This window comes from Candoia aspera, chromosome 4 (assembly GCF_035149785.1).
Source record: "Candoia aspera isolate rCanAsp1 chromosome 4, rCanAsp1.hap2, whole genome shotgun sequence".
Lineage (NCBI taxonomy): Eukaryota > Metazoa > Chordata > Lepidosauria > Squamata > Boidae > Candoia > Candoia aspera.
In genome coordinates this window covers 69,063,719-69,087,559 of record NC_086156.1, presented here as the reverse complement: position 1 = coordinate 69,087,559, position 23,841 = coordinate 69,063,719, and the positions used below count along the sequence as shown (strand labels likewise).

General features: G+C 40.8%; 1 protein-coding gene across 1 annotated transcript; it reads left to right on the top strand.

Annotated features, from left to right (window-relative positions):
- The first annotated feature begins 604 nt into the window (after nucleotides 1–604).
- Nucleotides 605–17,923, top strand: LOC134495170 (cytochrome c oxidase assembly protein COX18, mitochondrial). Its single transcript, XM_063300392.1, has 6 exons — nucleotides 605–964; nucleotides 2,100–2,200; nucleotides 3,206–3,369; nucleotides 10,536–10,657; nucleotides 15,789–15,896; nucleotides 16,806–17,923. Exons 1-6 carry the CDS (start codon nucleotides 608–610, stop codon nucleotides 16,974–16,976), a joined length of 1,023 nt encoding a protein of 340 aa, XP_063156462.1. The 5' UTR covers nucleotides 605–607; the 3' UTR covers nucleotides 16,977–17,923.
- The last annotated feature ends 5,918 nt before the right edge of the window (nucleotides 17,924–23,841 follow it).

Below are 23,841 nucleotides of genomic sequence, written 5' to 3'. Positions count from 1 at the left end.
CGATTTTCCTTGAGAATAGTTTCCCCAGTTTGGGGCTGGTGGAGCGATGTTACTGAATAATATACCGCACAAAGAGAATCAAAACTTCTCTTTCTTGGATGGCCCTCCTTGCAGTATCACCCTTATTTGGCCTTGCTGCAAGAAGCCTTACTTTCTCAAATCAAGGCTCACGATAAGCAACACTGATGCCTGAGACCAAAAGCACCACTTCCCATTCGTTGAAAAAATATAATAATACCTTATGCTTGTCCTTTTTGAAGCAATCCAGTCTCTCTTAAATTAAAAAAAAATTAAAAGATTAAAAATATATTTCATTCTTCAGCTAAATAAAATAAAATACCTCATTCTTCATCTAAAGCCATTCCAGGTGTGAAAAACGAAAAGGGTTAGATTTCGCGCAGCGCTGAAATCTAACCGTCAACTGTATGATCCTCCACTTCCGCCCAAGCAAAGCGTCAAAAGCGCATTCGAGAACCCGAACCGGAAGCTTCAAAAGCAGCGCCAGTGTTTCTCAACCTTAGCAACTTGCGTGGACTTCAACTCCCAGAATTCCTCAGCCAAACACTAACCTACGCCTTGGCGACAAAGCGATCTGTCGCCTGGGCGCATGCCTGTTATAACGAGGGAGATGGCGTCCTTCTCCTTTGCTGGAGCTAGGATCGCTTCTAGGATCGCCTACGGGCTGCGCTCCCGCTCCTGCCTCAACGTCCTTTGGCGTTGTGGGGGAGCCCGATCCCATAGTACGCCTACGCCCGCTGGCGGTGTCGAGCAAAGCCTCAGAGACCCTTCCTGGTATGAGACACTGTCTTCGTCGGTGGCCGTCGCGACGATGGAATCGGGTTTGGTAGCTCTGCAGGCCGCGTCCGGGCTACCCTGGTGGTCCACCGTGTTGGCAGCTACCGCCATCCTGCGCACTGGCCTTACCCTTCCTCTCAGCGTCCTCCAGAAGCGCGTCCTCGCCAGCGTGAGTTCTAAAAGGAGAGGGTGCCAGTGAGCATTTGCTGAGGGTTCTTGTCCTGGTAAAATGTGCTCTACCTACGAAGTGTGGAATTAAAGGAACAGGTGATGCTTCCGAGGAAAGTGGGATGCACTTTTTTTTTAAATTGAGTGATGTTAGGTTGTGACAGTATACAAACAATAAAATGTGTAGGAGCAGTCTAAATTCTTGTGAGATACATGTGGCAGCACAAAGAGGGTGGTACCTGTATGTTCATCAATCAGACTTTCTGGATTTGCAGGTCATGAGTACAGCTTGAGCTCCTGAACACCTGGTGGGTAACGTTCAGTTTGCCTCACCTAGAAATAGTATCAGATATATGTAGTGATCTGCATATATGAATGCATTGAGATTCATGGAAGATACTTCGTTTCATTGAATCGTGTAAGCTTCTAGCAGTGACTCCTGGTCTGGATAAATGTCTGTGCTTTTCCCATCCCTTCCTTTTTCTTTTCTTCCTTTCTTATTGTGCACAATGCTTTTCTTAGTATATTCATCCTATTTGTCATCTTCCAGAAGCCCACTGTGCATACCCTTCAAACACATTCCTCATTTGACTGTTCATTGCCTGTACTTTTTATATCCACTAAAACCTCAATTTAGTGAACCATTTGAAGGGAAAATATCTGTTAATACAAATGATGTGAAAAGTAAATTAGTAAATAAATTACATCAGTTATCCAGTCTCTGGAAACAGCCAACTTGGGCATTACTGTGTAGTGAAGTGCGAACACAAATTTGGTGGGTGCTTGAAGTACTTTGTTGTGTGCTTCTGTGTATTGTTTTAATTGTATTAGTATGTTTAGGTATGCCCACCACTGGGAGTCAGTTACAATTCAAGCAGTACATAAGCCGCATAACTAAGTAAATAAATTTGGTCCATTGCATCCAAAGTCCTGAAATGGATGTCTGTTAAATTGACACTTCACTGTGCTTTTAGGATTCATAAATGGCAACTTCACAACCTGTACTTCTATAATACTTGTTGCTCAAAATATGCAGGTGTAAATCAGTCTATACATTAAAGTATGAATCTTTAGAAGGTAATATCAGAGAAAAAATGTACTTTATATAACTAAAACTTCTGTGTCTTTTCAGCTAGTTAGAAAAGTTGCAACCTGAAATCGAATACCTAGCCAACCAGCTTCGCTATGAAGTTTCAGTTTCTGCAAAGCAATATGGTTGGTCTGAAAAGGAGGCTAGGTAAGACCATTTGAATTCTGTCTCTAATAATCACAGTAAAATACCAGTATATGTTCTTCAAGATTTCATATATAGATTGGTCATCGGTATTTTGAGATGTGAACTTACATATTTGCAAGATGCCTGTACCATATTCTATTATTGGTTATCCTACTGTTATGGGTTGCCAGTGGGTCCCGTTCTGGGATTTGGTCTGTCTTTTCTATACTTTGTTTCAGCCATTTGCACATTTTCTAATTACCATTTTATAGACGTCAAAGTAAACTATTTTTTCTGATCTTTTCTCTTTTGTGAAGAATATTTTCTTTACACTCACATTAATTTTTCTCAGATAAGACTATATAGATAGATTGTACTTACAAATTTATTTGAGGCATTTAGTTGCCCAGTTTTTTCACCAAAAGGTTCTCAGAGTCACTGTCGAATCAATTAAAATTAAACAAGGCAATCTCCGCTTTCAGGTGTGCAATGTAAAAGACACCTCTTTAAGAAAAAAGGGATGGGAAATGAGGAAGAATAAAATAATTCAGCCACCAATTTTTACAGTTCCTGTTCTTTTTGTGACCATCGAATAATTTACCTCTTGGAGATTTTCTTGTGCCTTAGTCTTAAAATAAAATTTTAAAAAGCATGTCATCATAATGTTATTGAATGACCTCCTACAGTTTGTAAAAAGGCTGAATAGCTGCCACTGACCAGTCAAATGTTTTCCATAGGTAGTTATATTAAAAAAAAGAAAAGAAATAGTTCAAAATTAATGGTTGTAGTTCCACAAGATATAGCTTTAATGTAATGAACTATTCTTTCTTACCTTAGAAATACTGATATATATATATACTCTAATCCTCAACATGTCTAATCTACCTGACACAACATTTAAAGTCAAGGTAGACTTAATTTGATATATTGAAGCTCTACTGAACTCAATAGAAGTAACCACAGCAGGCATACAAAGGTCTGTGCTGTTAATGTATAAAATTGTCTTTTATTTGTCTTTCCATCCAGGGTATGCTACAGGAGGAATATAAAAAGAATAGTTTCAGAGTTGTACATTCGAGATAATTGTCACCCTTTCAAGGCAACCCTGCTCATATGGGTACAGATTCCAGTATGGGTCTTCGTTTCCATAGCTTTGCGTAACCTGAGCACTGGAAGAGCAGATTCTGAAGGTAATAGTTTTATAGTACTGCTTCAAATATATTGTGTTGTCTAAAATCCTTTTCTCAGTGATTCACTTGCTTAATAGAAATGCTTCTTTTCAGATTGAAGATATTTTGTTAGCTTTACCATTAAATGATTTTTATTCTGGGAATGATTACAGCAACGTAACTATAATTACATATACAGATATGTATTCAATGAAGACAGAAATTTACCCTGGTTGATGTAAAGCAATATGGTTGGTCTGAAAAGGAGGCTAGGTAAGACCATTTGAATTCTGTCTCTAATAATCACAGTAAAATACCCCCGGAGGTGAGATTGGCCCCATCGCTCCTGGCCTTTTGGCGGAGTCTGAAGACCTGGTTCTGCCGCCTTGCTTGGGGTGGAGGGGGGAATAGAGCTACATGGGGATGGTTGCTATAGACCACTCCTCCCACACTTGGACTGTTTGAGATTCTTCGCCACTTGGATTCTTTATTTTTACGTCTGTCTGTCTGTCTGTCTGTCTTATCTATCTATCTATCTATCTATCTATCTATCTATCTATCTATCTAATTTATTACTGTATTTTATTCTGTGTATTTATGGTTACGGTTTTTAATCGACTGTTGTAAACCGCCCAGAGTCCCCCAATGGGAGGAGATGGGCGGGGATAAATTAGATAAATAAATAAAAATAAAATAAATATATATTAATTAAATAATTAATTAAACTTGTATACCATCCGATTCCCAATGACTCTGGGTAGCACAACAGTCAAACAAAGAAATTACAATAAAATCAATAAAAGATGGCAAGTGCAACAGACCAGATGGCATGAAGTGAGGGGTCTCATTCTCCTTCACCAAAGTCCTGGTGAAGAGCCAGGTCTTCACTGCTCTTCTGAACAACAACAGAGTGGGGGCCATCCAAATCTCAGGGGGGACCTCATTCCAGAGGGCAGGAGCTGCTACAGAGAAAGCATGCTTCTGGGGTCCTTTTAGATGGAACTTAGAGTATGCCAACCCTGCGGGGTTGAATTGGCCAGGCAGATGTTAAGGGAGACAGGCTGTCCCTCAAGTAACCAGGTCCTATGCCATGTAGGGCTTTATAGATAACAACCAGCACCTTGAATCTCACCCAGAAGCAAACTAGCAACCAGTGCAGCTCGCAAAGCAGAGGTGTTACATGGGGATACTGAGACATGCCCATTACTGCTCACACTGCTGCATTCTGGCCAGTTGAAGCTTCTGGGTGGTGGTCAAGGGCAGCCCCAAGGTGAGTGCTGTTGCACACACGCTCCCAGGTTCAGCTTATGGTCACTCACTCATACACTCACAGCTTGTTGAGGCATGCAGATCTTGGCAGCCCCCCTTGCTTTCTACCTGGGTTTTCCAGACAGGTGCGGCTTGAGCAGACAAGACACACAGCCCTGGTCAACAACCAGGAAAGAATTAGGGACACATACAGATAACTTCCAACCAAACACTGAGGCACAACAGGTTCTTTGAAATACATGGAGACCCAGTGAATTTAAAATAACAGCAAAACTTTACTGATTGCAAGGTACATTTGCTCTTTCTCACACGGACACGGACACGCTCATCCACACTTACCCACATCTTTCCAAACTAGGCCTCCAGGCACCTGTTAGAGGGACGGAAGCTGCCCAGTCTGGATCCAAAGACAACTCAAGGAATCGGTGGGCTCTGGGACCCCTTTTATCCCCTAAAGTCCTTGCTTTGTTGATGGGATTGGGGTGGGGGGTGTAACGGTTGCCTAATCCCAAATACTCAGTCTCACAAGCTCGGGCTTAAAAATAACTGATTTATTAAAGGAATAGTATGCAAATACAGAGAAAGCTGAGAATGAGCAAAAGCGCGCCAAATACAAACTTAAAAGCCTTGCCTGTAAGCAAGTTCCGCCCCATCCCTCGTCAGGACGCTCCCCCACCCAGGTGCTAGAAGCCGTTAGACGCGCCTGGGAAAGTAACCTTGAGCAGGAGCGCAAACCCAAACATACATTCCAAGCCCTCAAAACAACGGAGGGTGAAGGAATGGAAAAACCCCGGGTGAAGGAACACGGAACAGAAGAGGACATGTGAAACGTTACAATGTTAACAGCACATTGAAATGAGAACATGACAGGGGGTTCCATTTGCTCAGGCCCAATTTCCTTTGTCACTCAGGTGACATTCTTTTCCTTGCTCAGGTCCATTTTCTCAGGCCCAATTTCCTTTGTCACTCAAGTGACTTTTTTTCCTTAACGACTTGCTTCCTTCTTGTCTACCCCACCCAGCCACCCAAAGGGATCTTTTAGACAAGATTCCTCTCTTGCTTAATCTTTAAGTTATGGCAGCTTCAACCTAGTCTCACAGTGCATTGCAGTAGTTGAGCCATGAGCTGACTAGGGCATGAGTGACTGTCTGAAGGGCCCCAAATCTAGGAAAGGGGCACCAGATGAAGTTGTGCAAAGGCCTTCCTAGCTACAGCCGCCACCTGCTCTTCAAGCAGGAGCTGAAAGTCCAGGACTCCCAGATTGTGCACCAATTTTGAAAAGGGAAATGCTATGCCATCCAAGGTAAAAAATGGAATATCCCCAGATCTGGGTGGTCCAAACACCCAGAGCCACTTGGTCTTGGTAGGACTGAGTCAGAGATGGTTCCTCCCCATCCAAACCTGTATAGCCTCCAGGCACTGAGATAGAACCTCCACAGCCTCACTTGCCTGGCCTTGGGTTGAAAGATATAATTGGGTATCATCAGCATACTATATAAATCAAATAAATAAATAAGTACTGATGATGCCAAACCCCAAACTGACAGATGACTGTGTACTTACAAATTGCTGGAAGAACAAAAAAGTTACCTTAAGATAGAAGGAAGGACTTTAAGAAAGATGACAGATTTGAAACACTTATATAGAATGAAGACCACCTATTGGGATGGAGATATATATGTATGTATGTATGTATGTATGTGTGTATGTATGTATATACCTATACCTATACCTATACCTATACATACACACGTACACACACAAACACACACAGACAAACAAACTAAAATATGACATGGAGGCTGAACGTGCCAAACATTGCATGATAAAGTGGATACAAATTTTTAAAGAAACAATTACAATACAACAATGGAAAAATTATGGGGAAAAATCAATAAAATTTACCCCAACTTATAATTTAAGGGGAAATTGTTACAAAATGTTTTTCAGATGGTATATAATTTCATCAGTAATCAGAAAAACAGATAAATCATACAACAAAAATGTTGGAAATATGATAAAAAAAAACATTTTATATGTTGTGGCTATGTAAAAAAACTCAAAAGTACTGGAAAGAAATATACAGTATTATATAAAAAATTCTAAAAGTAAAATTTGAAATGAATCCTCAAATATTCCTACTAGGAATAGTTCCAAAATGTATAAACAAGAAATATCGGAATTCATTAAGGTATAGGTTGATGGCCACAAGGATAAATCAGACACTACACTGGAAAAGAGACCTTTTGTCAATGATATCAGACTGGGAAACTAAACATGGAAAATACTCAGCAATGGCAAAATTAACTATATATATTCACAACAGAAGCTTAATTAAATTCAAGCAAGAATGACTCCTATGTATATATATATACATATACATATACATATATATATATACTGTATGTCTGTATGTATATATATATACATACACACATACACCCACAGTTATAATTGAAATTATTCAACCCCCATTGCAAATAAGGTTGATTGTCAAAATGTACAGACTTTCAGCTGTTTGCAATGAACAAATCAAAAGCAATTGAAATTGCTCAACACAACAAATGCTTCAAGTGGTGTCCCCAAATTCAACTGAAAATGCAACTTATGACTTCTCCAGTCTCAGAATTATTCAAGCCCTTCATGGCAAGCATCTTCAGTACTTAGTAGAGCACCCTTTTGCTGTTATGACCTGCTGCAAACGAGATGCATAGCCAGACACCAGCTTCTGGCAGCGTTCCTGAGGAATCTTAGCCCATTCCTCATGAGCAGTGGCCTCCAGTTCAGTAATATTCGTGGGTTTGCGTGCTGCAACCGCCTTCTTCAAATCCCACCAGAGATTTTCTATGGGGTTCAAGTCAGGTGACTGTGGTGGCCACTGTAGAGTCTTCCAGGACTTCTTCTGCATCCAAGCCTTAGTGGAATTTGAGGTATGCTTGGGATTAGTGTCCCATTGGAAGGTCCAATGACACCCAAGCTTCAGCTTCCTTACAGACAGTATGACATCTCCTAGGATTTCCTGATACTTCAATGAATCCATCTTGCCGACCATACGCTGCAGGTTTCCAGTGCCAGAGGATGTCAAGCAGCCCCAGAGCATCACCGAGCCACCACCATGCTTAACTGTAGGCAGAGTGTTCTTTTCAGCGTATGCTTCATTCTTCTTCCTCCAGACATACCACTGATCCATCTGGCTGGAAAGTTCCAGTTTTGTTTTCATCATTCCACAGAACAGAATCCCAAAACTTCTGTGGCTTATTTATATGATTTTGAGCATATTGGAGCCAACTTTTCTTGTGCTTTTGGGTCAATAGTGGTGTACGTCTGGGAGTTCTGGCATGGGAACCTTCTGTGTTCAGTACACGCCTTACTGTGCTCACTGAAACCTCAGTGCCTGTTGCCACCAAGTCTTGCTGCAGGTCTTTTGCAGTCACTCGAGGGTTTCTCTCCACCTGCCTTCTCAGAAATCTGGTTGCAGCCATTGACAGCTTCCTTTTTCTGCCCCATCCAGGTAGTGTCACCACTGTTCCTTTGACTTTGAACTTGCAAGCTATGCTTCCAATGGTGTCTCTAGGAACATTCAGTGCCTTCGCTGTCTTTTGTATCCTGTTCCTTGTTTGTGAAGGGCGATGATCTCTTCTCTTACCTATTTGGACAATTCTTTTGACTTAGCCATTTCTAATGTGCAGTCAAATGTGACACTCAACAAACCCCCAGCCACTTCAGGTATTTCATGTGTTCCAGCTCAGGCACGCCTGGTGCAACTAATGAAGCCCTTGATTGGTTGCATCAGGTGTGCTTGCGACAAACCTGTTTTGCACACTCTATATGTGCTGTTGTGATGGCTTCTATTCAGGGGTTGAATAATTTTGGGACTGGAGAAGTCATTATAAGTTGCATTTTCAGTTGACTTTGTGGACACCACTTGAAGCATTCATTGTGTTGAGCTATTTCAATTGCTTTTCATTGCAAACAGCTGAAAGTCTGTGCATTTTGACAGTCAACCTGATTTGCAATGGGGGTTGAATAATTTCAATTCCATCTGTGTGTGTGTGTGTATCACATATTAAACAACAAGGCAAACTTAGATATTTAGAGTACAGTTTCTAAGGAAAAAAGAAATAGATGAAAAGACTTACATAGAAATCAGAAACAACTTCTAAAGTTTAAAAATATATAAACTGCCATTATCAGTTGGGGAACAATAGGAGGGAAGAATATAATTTGTAACCAAGTAGTTTCTTAATAATGTTTTTGTCCATTTCTATTTTTCCCCCTTTTTCTTGTATATCAATACAATTTCTTTGTGACTTTTATTCTGAGTAATAAAAACTAAATGTAAAAAAGGATATTTTGTTAGCTATTCAACACTTAAAATAACATATTGATGATGCACCTTTTATTTAAATTGCATAATCATGATTTTTCATATTTGTACAGATGGCAGAGTTCTATAATATTAGCAAATTAAATATGAGTCTGTATAGTAAAAAAAGATACTAAATTCAGACTGTAACAGATATATTTTAAGAAATCCAGATTTAACTGTTTGAAAATCAGCCCAACCCCTTTGATCATGCTGGGAGAAGCAGCTGGTATCCTTCATTTTTGGGAGGACAGAAAGACCAAAGCGTGGAGGCGTTGTCTTTCCCTTATCAGACTGGCCCTCTGGAAGGGTCCCTGTGAGAAGTGCATTTTAGTCACCTTCCAGTAGTTTCTAAAACCAAAGCTTTTCCAGAAGATGTTTGGGGACTGACACCAGAGGCTATCTGACTTGTATGTTTTTGTATTTTTGATCGTAATTTTGTATTTTTGATTGTAATTGTTTTTGTACTTGTAATTTTTATTGTTATTTACTCTTTTTTCATATGGTGTGCTACCAAGAGTCTGATTACAATTGTAGCAGGATATAAATGTGATATATAAATATGTAACTAAATGAAATGTTAGGGGTAAAGCAGAGCTTCTCATCATGATAAAGATCTGAATAAGTATTCAAAACACAGAATATCTGAGATAGGAAAGAAAAGTAATATCTCTTCTTGAAGCCAGTGCATGAGGAGGAGAGGAGCATAAATCATATCTAACATAATTATTCAAGTGTAAGTGCATTGATAGTTGTGGTAGAGCAATGAGATAGTTCCTCAGTTAATCAGCAAAAACTATTCATTGATTGTTATTGACAGTTCTTTATCTGGTGCAGCAGTGAGCTTTCCACAGAGAGCCAGTTTGGTGTAGTGGTTAAGGTACCAGGCTAGAAACCAGGAGACTGTGAGTTCCAGTCCTACCTTATGCACGTGGCCAGCTGGGTGGCCTTGGGCCAGCCCCTCTCTCTCAGCCCTAGGAAGGAGGCAAAATCTTGTCAAGAAAACTGCAGGGATGTGTCCAGGCAGTCACCAGGAGTCAGCACTGACTCAAAGGCACATGCTATGTAGGCATGAAAGCCAGCTGAGTGATTCTCTCTCATCCCAACCCACCTTACAGGACTGTTGTTATGGGGAAGTAGGCAGGAGTATTAAGGTATGTGAGACAGATAGACAAAAATATAATAATAATAGTCTCTGTATGTAAGGTGATCTAGTTGCCTTTGAAGCTGCTGAGTAATATTTAACACGTAACCATAATTTTCACTGCTGTTAGTAATTTAAGATCTGGATTCAAGAGACAAATTGCAATGACTTCTCAACTACTGCTACAGTCTAGCCCATTGATAGATCTAGCTCCAGTGGCTGCAGATCTGATTCAGTAGGAGAGAGCCAACATCCAGAAGTTGCTATTGCTAGTCCTTTTTGCATAATCTTCTAGCAATCATTCTTAGTTTAGATGCACCATATCTATTCAACACCAATGCTCTAAAGTATTTGCCAGATTCACAATAAGTAATAATAATGTACCAATTGTTTGTGTGTTTTCAACAGGGCTTTTAATTCAGCAACAGTTTTCCACAGGGGGCATACTCTGGTTTAAGGATCTCACTCTACCTGACCCAACTTGGATTTTGCCAATCACTCTTGGACTCCTCAATCTACTGATAGTAGAGGTATTAAGTCTATTATAAAATCATTGGGTGCATTATAACGTGTTGTACTGCAAATAGGACAATAGCTTGTAATTTATTTATTCTGTTTATATACTGCCAATTAATACAGACTCATGGCAGTTTACAAAACAATAAACAGAAAATAGGTACAGTGTCCACAATAAGTATATATACAACTGGAAACAGCCAATTATTAATCAAGTTACAGACAGGATGATAGTAGTAAATAAAATAAAGTTGGGGCAGGTATGCAATTGCCTTCATTTGCACTTCTGCGTTTCAGGCCTTGGTGAAATGTCAAGATGCTGTTCCAGCAGCACCCTTATAGTTAATTTTCATTTGGAAATTTTATGCATTTGCTTGCTTCCAATAATTTGTGACAATGACTGCTGCTGCTGCTGTTGGTGCTGCTGCTGACAACAACTGGTGTAGGTTTAAGATTGAGATAGCACCAAAGAAGAAATAATAATTTATTAAACTTGCATGCTGCCTGACTCTCAGCGACTCTGGGCAGCTCACAAAAAACAAAGAAATTACAATAAAATCAATAAAAAATAAAGATAAAAGATGGCAAGCGCAAGGAGTCTCCCGCTCACCAAAGGCCTGTGTGAAGAGCCAAGTCTTCTCAACTTTTCTAAACCACAGCAGAGTGGGGAGCCTCGTTCCTTGCTTTCAGATGCAGCATTATACAACACCACATCAAACTTGTTCTCTCTGTCCTAACCAGTCCAGAGGAACAGTTAGCTCAGAGCAAACAGCTCTACCCATTGGGGGGTGGGGGGAGTCTTAATAGTAATCATGGGAGAGTCAGGGCATGTTCTTGTGTTCTTATTTTTCCAGTTGTGATGGTTGATGGTGTCCCCTTACTTTGCGTTTGTTGACTGGATTAAAGATCTGCTAGTCAATCATTTTGAAGCTGAATTGTCACAATTCAGGCAGGACTAGTATTTGTTAAGGTTTAAGGATCTGGGTGATTTAGTTTGGGGAAAAACAGCATAAATATTGCAAAGCTAGCAGAAGAGAGGATAGTTTGGGTTCAAACAGCTGTCCAGCTTTCTATAATTCCCACAAATATATGGGGGAATGGCAGGGAATTTCTTTCAAATGCACGCACAAGATACTTTGGTCTGATAGAATGCAGGGCATTTTTAAAAAATATATTTAACATATTTAACATAACAGACTGCCTGGCTCTGGGTGGCGTACAAGAATAAAAACAGGTAAGAAAACAAACCAACAAAAGACAATGGTTAATTTTTTTAATAGCAGAGGATTCAGAGAGTAAACTGTTCAATGAAGAGAATGAAGAGTTCTAGAACCCAAACCTTACTTTACTAGGTTTGTCTTTTCTGCTCTTCTTTCAGATATATAATGCTACTATATTAGGAGTAGAAGAAGCAGCTTCTTTTTAGAAAGCTGATTCTCATAAACCAAGAGGTTTTTTCCAAGGACAGTAGTAAACGAATCTGACAGTTTATGCAAAACAATGCAGTTTATGACGCTTCTTCACTGTTCTTTGCCTGAAAAGCCAATTTCTGTCTTTATAGATGAGACTACATCAAAAAGTGTGTCTTAGGGGACATCCGTAATTAGTTACTAAGATGACCTCAACCACATTTGCTCTTTCTTGTCAACAGGGTTTGAACTTCTAGAAAGTTTATCACAGGAAAATAAATAAACCCAGGTGCTATTTTTATAAAAAATAGACTAAGGCATTTTGGTTTATTCTGCCAGCTCCAAAGGAATAAATATGCTCAATTAAATGTATAGATGTAAATATATGGTTATGCATGGGAAATACTGCTATCCTAGCTCCTCCTCTTTCCAGATCAATAATTTTTGAAGGGTATTTAGGAAGTATTCTAAAATAGAGGACGTTGCAGTAGTTCTTCCTTCTTTGTCATTTAACTGCTTCCCTATATATAATCTAATAATGGTTTTCATCCCTTTGGACTGTAGTTCAACGCTATGTTAGTAGATTTCATCAGGGGGATGCAACCTTCTTTGATTCTACAGCCTCAATTGGTCTTTTGGCAGGCTGGCAGTCACTCAAAAATGACCAGACTTAGAACAAAACTGGCATATAATTAAAAGTAATCACCAACAATTAATTATTATTTCCCATGTAGTTAATAATTTTCTCCTTCAGTCACATTAAAAAATATAATCTAATGGCGAGTTTTAGAGGGGCCCTGGGAGCCAACCGTAGGATATTCAGTATGCACCCTTCTTCCAGATAGCTTAGAAACAGACAAGAGAATTGTTCCTTCTCATTCACCTTAAACATGATGCTTGCGTATCTTGTTCAGGTCAAATCTTGTTCCATATTAGGATCCGTGTTTTCAGTGAGCATATGGTCTCAGAGGTCAATAAGAAATGGTCAGAACAATTCCACAGATAATTATTTCAGGTTACAATTACATCTGCGTCTTTTGCAGACTCCTCAATTCCAGCACAAACCTCCCAGAGGCATCCACAGTTGATTGCACTGCATCCTCAGTGAGGCATCTGCATCCTAATAAGGACTACTGGGAAAGTGTCTTATTGCCCTCTTATTCTAAGGAGGTTGCTGGTCAGCTTAGTGCAGAAAAGGCCAATTGAGAATGATAATTAGGAGGAAATTATTTGTTCCCTTCCTCCACCCAGCTATCCTACTCCTGTGGGTGGGTGAAAGTAATTTATCACTGGAGGGACTAATAGCCAGACGACTGTCTTTGGATCATTACAGTTGAAACTGATACCTGAGCAGAACTACAACAGATCCTCTGGCACAAAGTGTGTCCATACTGTTGCTCAATCTGGTTTATGGTGGCCAATCTGCTGAAATCCTAACATCTGGAGCTTATGTGTATCTCTGGCTCCTGTACCCTTAAGGAGGATTATAGATCTCGCTTCCTTTTCCAGCTCGCTCTCTCATCACTTACACTAGCCAGACCCAACTCTGTTAGCAATTGGCAAGTTACTGGCTACACACTTAAAGGAACATACTTTTAATCTTAAATTCCTTACCTAGTTGTTCCTATTCAAGAATGATGAAAGGAGTGGAGTCTATGAAATAATTTATCCTTGGTGCAAATGTAAGAAGAGCAGGTGGCCAGTCAAGTTCCCCACCCATAAAGATAAAAGTTGGTAGAAGATTTTGGAAATTATCCAGTATTGTATTTGTATTGATACAAATAAGCATACTGTAAAATCATTTTGTTCTTAAGTATAGAAATTAAGTATAGGAAAAATATTGTTTATTGTGTTTAAACAAGATACCTGTAATTTGGCCAAGCCTTTACATGCCTTTATACAGCTTTGGTCACAAGAGTGTCCTGCATGTAAGAGGAATGTTCAGAAGTTTTACCTAGCTGGATACAAATATTTTAAATAATCAGCTGATTCAAACCATTCAAAGAAGTTGTTATTAAGAACTTACCTGTGTCTCTTAAGGGGCTTCTTTTCCTGTCAAAATGCTGATTCAAAGCAATATCCTTGCATTATCTGAGGAATCCAGTTTTTCATTGTGTTCAGGATATTGATTTCATTCCTCCCCAAAAATCTCAGGTTCCTTTTTTTAAAATGATGTATGAATAAAATCTATACACCAGCTTGAACTAAAAAGACACTAACTGGTATACAAGAGCAATGGTATTCAAACAGATGCAGCAGATAATAAAGTAATAAAGCAATTACCCATAACTGCTCCCAAAATCATAGCCACCCAATCTCTTGTAACAAACTTTTGGAAGACCTTGAGAATGGAAGCCCCCTTCATTTAAGAACCCAGCTGTTCAAAAGGAGAAGAATGATCCTTCCTGCAGAATGTCCACTTTCATGCTTCTCCCATTGCACCTCACGATAGATGGGAACCTTCAGCAGACATTCTCTGCTCACTGAGATTTAATCCATTTTATTACTAAAAGCTAAGGCACATAACTCTTTTTTTCTGTACCTCATGAAAGCATATCAACAGTTCTTGTCAAAAACACCTAAGTTGTGCCTAAGGAAGCAATCTTTAATTCAAGACTTCATTTTTATTTTTATTTTTCTTCCAATACTGAGGTAATAGCTTACCTAAGCTATTAGGTAAGGGGGATTCATGTTTACTTGTTTACTTGTCCTTCTCAGTTACTTCAGTAGTGAAAGGTTTATTGTAAACAAGTTGTCTAGTTCCAGATCTCCTGGACAGAATTTATCCTAATTTCTATCATTATCATTGTAAAATCTATCAGAGCAGATAGTCCGTAGATAGTCCAACTAAACAGTCAGATGGCTGCCTACATAGGTTTGATTTGCAGACCTGTAGTCCATTTCTCTGTAATTGTTCATGTGGCCATGTTAGGAACTGACTGACTTAGTATGTGTGGATATCATTGTCAGAGGTTATATATTTCTCCATACTGTAGAGTTTAATCTAGAGTTCTCAGTCAGAAAATAGCTCAGACATCCTGGGTCATAATAATAATTGGCATAAATATGAGAGCCTGTTGTGAGACTTCAAGACAAGTGACCACAAAATCCATTCACACTACTAGAGTGTAGGTGATCTCACCCAAAGAAAGGAAATTGTTTAAGGTGGCAACATGTGTAGAGCATTAGTTTTAAATGTGGTGGGTAGTTTGATATAAAGGAGATTACTGAGCATTTTGAGAATTCTAAAATGTTAATTTTGTAAATGAATTTTATAAGGTAACTTGTTAAACAAATTTTATGCTGTTAAAAACTCCAGTTTTCGTTTAATGAAAAAAAACGGACATAAAAAATACATACAAAAATCATAGTAGCAATGGGTTCTGGCAGTTGTACTTTAACTGCTTATTTGGCATCAGTACCTCCTGCCCTAATCTTCTAAATTGCATGGCTCAACAGAAGTTTTACATAAGTGGTCATTTCTATATTTCTATAATTGTATTTGATTATCAAAATCTCCAACTCTTGTCTTACAATTCCCTGTCATAAAGAAAGGCCCGTGATCATACTGTGGCATACTATGACTCTAAAGACTCACATATGTATCAGGTGATACATATGAATATGCAAATAAGTAGCTCATTTGTCCAGAACATCTAAATCGCATATTTGACTAAATATAATCCCAGCTGATATTTTTTCTTGCTGTTCCTAAGAATGAAATTTGTCTTTCCAGATTTTTACTTTGAGAACAACTGAACCATCTCAGTTTTGGAAGTATGCGACCAACTTTTTTCGAGCAGCATCTGTGCTAATGGTCCCCATTGCTTCAAGTGTTCCTTCAGTAAGTTCGTTAGTATAGTATAGTATATTAGCTGCAAATGCTTTTTGCTTTCAACATTGAACAATTTGATCTGGGAGCTCTAACAAGAGGAAATCACAAGAATATTTTTGTTTTTTCCTTTGCAAAAATAAGCATTCTACATTGGTATTGCTAACTTATTAATACTTATAATAGTGTTATAAATAGTGTATGTGTTTCCTACATTGTGTGATGGCTTAGTTGGGATCTGAATTCAAACCTTCCTCTCACCAAATCCAATTTTCTATCTACTAAACTCATGGTACCCAACTAGTGATATATGTGCCACAGGTGAAGTTTGGAGACCATCTAGGACATAAAATAAGTCATTAAATCTTGCTGCAGATTATTATATATATTTTCTTGCCATATAAATGACCTACCTGAAAGAATGTCTTTTTGAGTCAGGGTAGCATCTAAGGTTTTTGATAAACTGATTGATGATAAATGGCTGAATTATAATGCTAACTGAAGAAAAACTCTGACATATTAAAATCATTAATTCCAAGTGGTCTGTGTAAACCGTGATTTTATGAAGCTCAGTTTTTAAGATGGCTTCCTGTGTGGAAAGAGCTGGATATTACAGGTAGACATTCTGAGTAAGTTCTCATGGAACCATGGGTTATTCACTATTCCTCATCCTAATATATAACACATTATAAAGATAAAATTAGAGGAATATAAAGCTTTGAATATCACTCTGAATTCCTTGGAGGAAAATGGGATAAAATGTTATTAAAAGCTATTTTTCACTTGTGGACATTCTTAATGAGGGATGTTAAGATGACTGTTCACTTGGGGAATGTACTACTTTTATTATAGTTTCACTTTGTTAAAATTAGTATATCTTTTTAAATTTCCTTTTCCTTTTCCTTTTTTTTCCCCCTTCAGATACTAGCTTTGTACTGGGTATCCTCCAGCTTCATAGGCCTTTTGCACAACCTGCTGCTGCGTTCTCCTGCTTTCCGTAAATTATGCCACCTACCTCGGACCAAGTCTGATTCAGACACTCCATACAAAGACATTGTTGCTGCTTTGTACATGAAATATTTCTTTAAGTGAAATATATCTCTGTTATTGACCCAAGTGGTGGTGATGATGATGATTTACAATATGAAGATGTATTGGGAAGAGTTATGCTAACTTTGGTAGAGCGGGGAAACTTGGTGTCTCCCTCAGATAATTATTTTGTCAGTGAGTAGGAAACAAGAACCTTGAAAAAATACTAGCTTCCAATTCAGTGCATGTTTTCAGCTTATATGGAATTTCTGAAATCTTGTAGCTTTTTCTAAAAAATAATTTCATGTCCTTCTTGGTGCCATGATTGTCTTCATATTAATGTTTTTTTCTTAATCATTTTGGCAGCTTAAAATAGAGATAAATTTTTCGGTATCCATGTAGCATGTTCATAAAATCATAAATTGGTTTTCAGACATTTAAGAGTGACCCAGGAGGCATAAAAATACACATCCTGTGTTCTCCGTATCCCTTCCTAACCCCTGTCAGGGGCTGCCTCACACATCCACAGATATCTGATTGCCAAACAGAAAAGAACCTTAGGGATGGAAGGAGACAGGATAAAGCTACAAGGACACCTCAATTTAAGAAGTTTCCAGTCCCCTCGTTTGGCTCCCACCCTGGTGGCGTTCCAAAGTCAAAGTCGAAGCAGTTTATTTTGGTCATTGACCAAACTAGAGTAACATAGCAGAATAAGATTCATGAGATAAAATAAAGGCAAATAAAAAAATATAATCAAACTGTTCCTGGCAAGGTCCTGACAGAACTTGCACACTATTAAACAGAATTTGGCATTAAGCACTAAACATTATAAGAGAGTAGATCACTCTGATCAGCTAAGAGGTAACTAAGGTAAAAGGACCAATGCAACTTCCCAAAGGTTTCTGAAGACCTAGCTGTTCTCCCAGGCCTGGAGAACAGAGGAGTCCTAGAGGAGGTGTTGCCTTCTTATTGGTTGTTTTTGTTATACTGTACATTTCCCAGACATACATGGTTCTTTTTTCCTTCATTTTATGGTTCTATTTTAACTGTGGGCTGCCCAGAGTTGACTGGAGTCAGGAGGCTTCTAAATACAATCAATCAATCAATAAGAATAAATAAATAATTAAAGTCTTGCTTTGTGTGCCAGCCCTCAGTTCTAAGATATCCCTCAACAAAGCAACAACATAACAACAAAAGCTGCAATGAAGGGGGGAAAGGAGGGATCTGGTAACACTATCATAAAATGAGATGCCAAAAATAATTTTTAAAAAACTTGATAATTAGTTTTGTCTGACCCAATAGGCCATTAGAGACTGTCATTATAATCAGTACAAATAGTACAAATAAAAACAATACATCATAAATATATACTATAGGCTGTATTTATAACAGAAAGATATGACCACATTACCTAAATAAATATGGTGTTGTACTAATTGTACTTAAGCTACATACTTCATTAGTTCATAAAATTGGTGGTGGTGGTCATGATGATTTCTTTGGTTATTTACAGCCAATGTTAGTTGCAGTGGCTTTGGTGATTTGGAGATGGAGATGATAAATGCTGGATTCAGGTCTAGAGAAAGTAACTGAAGGGGTAGCATGAAAGTGTTGGAGAAGAATTTAAGGAAGTGAAAGTGCTGTGACAAGATGGAGGATAAATTATGGTGGTTGGCTCATTAGCGGCTGGAAGAGTATGAAAAAGGAAGGTATGAAAACTATGATAACAGAAAACTAGAAAGATCTACACAGGCAACCTCAAAAGATCTACACAACGTACCCTGAAGGAGTGGATTCTGGTGCCTGCAAACTACCACAGTGAGTGAAAAGATAGGAACAATGCAGACTGGCTGCCTCAGGTGGAGACTGGGATTGGACCTTGGGACCACAGCTGCCTGAGTTGTGGGTACGTACTAGACCTGGTCTTTACTTTGGAGCAGGTGAAATGTGATCTGGAGATGGAGGACCTTGACACATGTTCTTTGCCATGATCAGATCCCTTCCTTGTCAAATGATGCTTCACAGATATTCCAGACCTTTGTATGATTGGTTGACTTTTTTTATTGGTCCTCCCCGGCATATGATGGATCCAGTTAGATTCTGGAGGGTGCTTGAGGGTTCTTCCAACAATCTGGCAGGCAGGTCCATCTCTGGAATATGGAGATGGTCACAGTGCTGGATAAGACTGATTCTGCAAGGTCTGACCAGTCGCTGAACCCAAGTAGCTCCTTTATTTATTAGTAGCTAAGGGAAATGAAGCTCTTGTAAAGGCACCTAGAGCAACAGTGGCAGAAAACCACTGGTAGGAGCTCATATTTCAGACTGCACAGTGGCAATAAAGGCATGCGTAGGGCATCTACAATTCCTACCTGACATACACGTTCAGTTACCCAGAGTCTGGGCTTTCTTAGGGGAAAATAAGATGCTTTCAGACATTTAAGAGTGACCCAGGAGGCATAAAACTCACCAGATTACTTTGTGAGTATCTCAACAGATAAAGTCACTTGCATCTACTCTGGATTTGATGCCAGTTGGACAGGATCCAGCATGGTGAACAAAGCAAGGTCTAGTGTTGGTACCTAGTATTTGAGGTTTTTTTAGCCTGTGGAAGTGGATAGGATCCTTTGTAGCGGAGCTCTGATGCCTGCGGGCTCAAGCCATGCCCTAAAGGTAAAGGTAAAGGTTTCCCTTGACGTAAAGTCCAGTCGTGTCCGACTCTAGGGGGCGGTGCTCATCTCCGTTTCAAAGCCTTGGAGCCGGCGTTGTCCATAGGACACTTCCGGGTCATGTGGCCAGCATGACTCACGGAACGCCGTTACCTTCCCGCCGAAGCGGTACCAATTAATCTACTCACATTTGCATGTTTTCGAACTGCTTGGTGTGCAGAAGCTGGGACGAGCAACGGGAGCTCACCCCGCCGCGCGGTTTCGAACCGCCGACCTTCCGATCGACAGCTCAGCGGTTTAACCCGCAGCGCCACCGCGTCCCTATACTAGTTCCTAATTCCTCCAAACTGGGAGGCCATTAGTGTCCTGAGACTGTCAGGCCTGAAATAAAATCAGACTAAACTGCTCCAAGTCTGAGTTGCTTTTCATCAGTGAGCATCTAGGAACATTAACCCAGGTATCATGCTGTATGGAGTTGGTTCATAATCTGGGGGTATTTCTGGACTCATGGCTACTGCTTAATAAGTGGAAGCCATGGTCAGAGACATCTGACAGTTTTGACTGATGTATGAGTTATAACCCTACCTGGACTAGGATGCTGTAATGGTTGCCTAGTCCAAATACTCAGACTCACAAGAGGTTGCTAAATGAAATCTGATTTATTAGGAAACTTATGGCAAGTACAGAGAAAGCTGAGAATGACAGAAAGCGCGCAAAATACAAACTAAAAACCCTCGCTGCAAACGTAAGCCCGCCCCCCTACCAGCTGATCCACCCGTCCCAGGTGCTGGCAACCGTCAGCTCTTCTAGCCTGGGAAAGCAACCTTGAACACATGAGATAACCCAAATACATTCCGAGCTGAAAGCCAAGAGATAAAGATACTCCCAACAGGAATCATCCTCCCTGCAAATATGAAACACGTAACAAGCTAATGACATGCGAAACGTTACGATGTACTAAGCACATTGAAACGGTGAACATGACATACCGCCCCCCCCCAAAAAAATTTAGGGACCCGGTTTAGATGGGTAGGCAGAATGGAAACGGGCAACAAGGGTAGGAGAAGCCACGTCATGGGCAGCCACCCACTCAGGATGAGAAAAATGCTTCCAGCGAACTAAATATTGGAGAGTATTGCGAAGCCGTCTAGAGTCTAAAATTTCTTTAACTTCACCGTGAGAATGCGATAACTGCCACTCACCGACGTAGGCTCGCGCCCTTCTTCCACCACCTGCCCTGCGGCGCCCTTTAAAGCAGGTGGCTGGTGTTTCCCGCCGGCTGCAATAATTCAGGTTCCCCCTCGTCATCATAGAACGGTACGCTGTCCACCTCACTCTCGCCCACCGCTGCTTTCATTTTCCTCGGTAGGGAAGGGGACTTCGCTGTCGACTTCCCTGGTCATTCCTCACCCTTCGCCCTCGGGCACGCCGCCGCACGATGTCCCTCTTTACCGCATCGCAAACACTGCCCCTTGGCATATCGCCTCTCCTTCTCCTCTTCCCAGGATCTCTGACCGGTTTTCTCCCCGGTGCCCAGCGGGCGACTAGGTTTCCCATCTCGCCCCGACTTCGCTGATCTCCTCTGGGCGAACACCTCGTGTGCGTGTTCCGCCCTCCCCGCGAGCTGGATCCACTCGTACAAACTGTACGGGTCATCTCGTCCTAAGGACCAGCGTAGCACTTCTGTGTTCAGGCCATCCTTGAACAGCTCAATGATGGTTGCTTGAGACCAGTCATCCACCTTCCCCGCCAGCGCCTTAAACTCCAGCGCATAATCAGCCACCAACCTCGATCCCTGCTTGAGTTCTTTCAGGACACGCTTCGCCCGCTCCTTCGCTAAGGGATCCTCGAAATGCTGCCGTAGAGCCCAAAGGAACTCGTTGAATTTTTCCAGTTCGGGCGCTTCCGACTGGCACATCTGTACATACCAGTCTGCCGCCCTCCCTTTAAGTTTAGTAGCAATGGTGATAATTTTCGCTTTTTCCGAGCAAAAGAGCGACCCCCACTCCTCCATGTACGCCTTGGCATTTGTTAAGAAGAATGAGAGTTTTGTCGGGTCCCCATCGAATTTGACAGGGAAGTCCCTCATCCCGCCCGCAGACGGGCTGCGCCCCCCCCCACTGGCGTTTCGGTGGGTCCAACCTCTCTTGCCTGCCGCCGTTCAGGGACTGGCGGCGACCTTACGGGCGGCGACGCTAATTCCACTCGGACAGCCTGGTCCCCTTCTCTTGGACGTACCACCCTTCTCCGCTCAGGGGACTGCCCATGGGACGAAGGGGTCGAATGCTGCTGGCTTGACCCCTCCCGCGTCTCCTTTAGCGAGCTCAGGTCCAGACTCATCTGTTTCAGAATCAGTTCTAACGAGTCCATTTTTGACTCCAACACTCGGATATGGTCCGGAGTGGGAGAGTCCCCTTTGGGTGGCACTTGGATTACTGTAGGGGATAGCAGGTACCTCTGCTTCCAGGACGGGCCCCCCACCACCGAGACGTCCACCCGGGTTTCATCCCAGGTGACCAATTTGCCCGGTGTGGTTACGGTGGTCTCCGGCGCGGTTTTCATGCCCGCTGCTTTGCCTTCTGACCCAGAACTCGCCTCCTCTCGATGGCTGAGAGCTCACCCAGTTGGGGAGGCCGGTCGGGGTGCATCACGGTCGAGTCCGGTTCCCGGTCACTCGACTCCTCACTTTCCAGTAGCAGGATGTCAGGTTCAGTCATCGCTAGCACTCTCCCTCACAGAGTCGGACAAACTTGTCTTCTCCTGGAAAGGGGCCAGCGGAATTTCGAGTTTTATGATTCTCAGCTTTATGTAATGGTTGCCTAGTCCAAATACTCAGACTCACAAGAGGTTGCTAAATGAAATCTGATTTATTAGGAAACTTATGTCAAGTACAGAGAAAGCTGAGAATGACAGAAAGCGCGCAAAATACAAACTAAAAACCCTCGCTGCAAACGTAAGCCCGCCCCCCTACCAGCCGATCCACCCGTCCCAGGTGCTGGCAACCGTCAGCTCTTCTAGCCTGGGAAAGCAACCTTGAACACATGAGATAACCCAAATACATTCCGAGCTGAAACCCAAGAGATAAAGATACTCCCAACAGGAATCGTCCTCCCTGCAAATATGAAACACGCAACAAGCTAATGACATGCGAAACGTTACGATGTACTAAGCACATTGAAACGGTGAACATGACAGATGCCTCGATAGTCTAGATGTCAATCCTCCTTGTTTTTCTTTTCATTAGTGTATCTTCATGGAGGCAGAAACATTTTAATACAAACTAGACAACCTGTGACCCATTGGGTCATTGTTTCAGAGATATTTCCTTACCAGATTCCTCAATCCTTCAACAATGGCGGAACTTCTAATGTACTTGAAAAGTTCTCAAAAATTCTGGGAGAGATGTATCTGCCTTGAAAATAGCATGAAAAGAGTTATAAAATAACTGTTTAGTACAGTCAAGTATCAGGAGTTGACCACAGGAAATGTTTTATGACGTTTTGTATTATGTCATAAAATGTTTTATGATAATTTTTGTCATGTTTTATAAAATTTGCCAAATGTCTGTTCCACAGGAGTCATGGATCCCGGATTTTGGACGCATTCCGTAAGTTAGCCCATTTGAGGTACCTTGATTCAAAAATTGTTGCCCTACGATGCACCTTTTCACCCAGTTAGTTACAAAATACAGTTTTAGTAGTATATAAGAAGAAAAAGGAGCATTAGGTAAGTTTGCCACCTTGGGTTATTTATAAAAATAATAAAGGGATAGAAAATAAATATTATAACATGGATGTGACACATAAAAGATGCTTCAAATTGTTGTTTGAAAGCTGGAACAATTCAGCTTTGAATTGAGAGAGAGACTACATGGGAAATATGTCTTTTTTTCCTATACCAAACCCAGTAAAATCCATTATGTCATTTTATAGTCACTATAAATAATTGTACCCAGTTCTTAGAGGTCAAAGAACAAACGCTTATGATGTACACAAGTTGTAAAAATTCCCCTCCGATTTCAGCAGTGACCTCAAATGGGAGGAACTTTCATTTTTGTAAGCAGTGTGGGTTCTGACACAGCACTGTGGTACTCTTGGCCAATGGACCAGGGTAGAGATGAAATGCAAGTATGACTTTCTGTTCCTTTAGAGTATCGAATGTCAAAAGCCACCATTTGACAGCACCAGCAGACCTGTAAAGAAAGGTACAGAAGCATGCCCCTGTCCGGGTTGCTATATTCTGGACCAGCTGCAGGTTCCAAA

Excerpts from the sequence above, each read along its gene's own strand:
- LOC134495170 (XM_063300392.1), top strand. The coding sequence starts at position 608 with ATGCCTGTTATAACGAGGGAGATGGCGTCCTTCTCCTTTGCTGGAGCT. Across the intron at positions 2,201-3,205 it reads TGGTCTGAAAAGGAGGCTAG|GGTATGCTACAGGAGGAATA; the intron begins GTAAGACCATTT and ends CTTTCCATCCAG. Across the intron at positions 3,370-10,535 it reads TGGAAGAGCAGATTCTGAAG|GGCTTTTAATTCAGCAACAG; the intron begins GTAATAGTTTTA and ends TGTTTTCAACAG.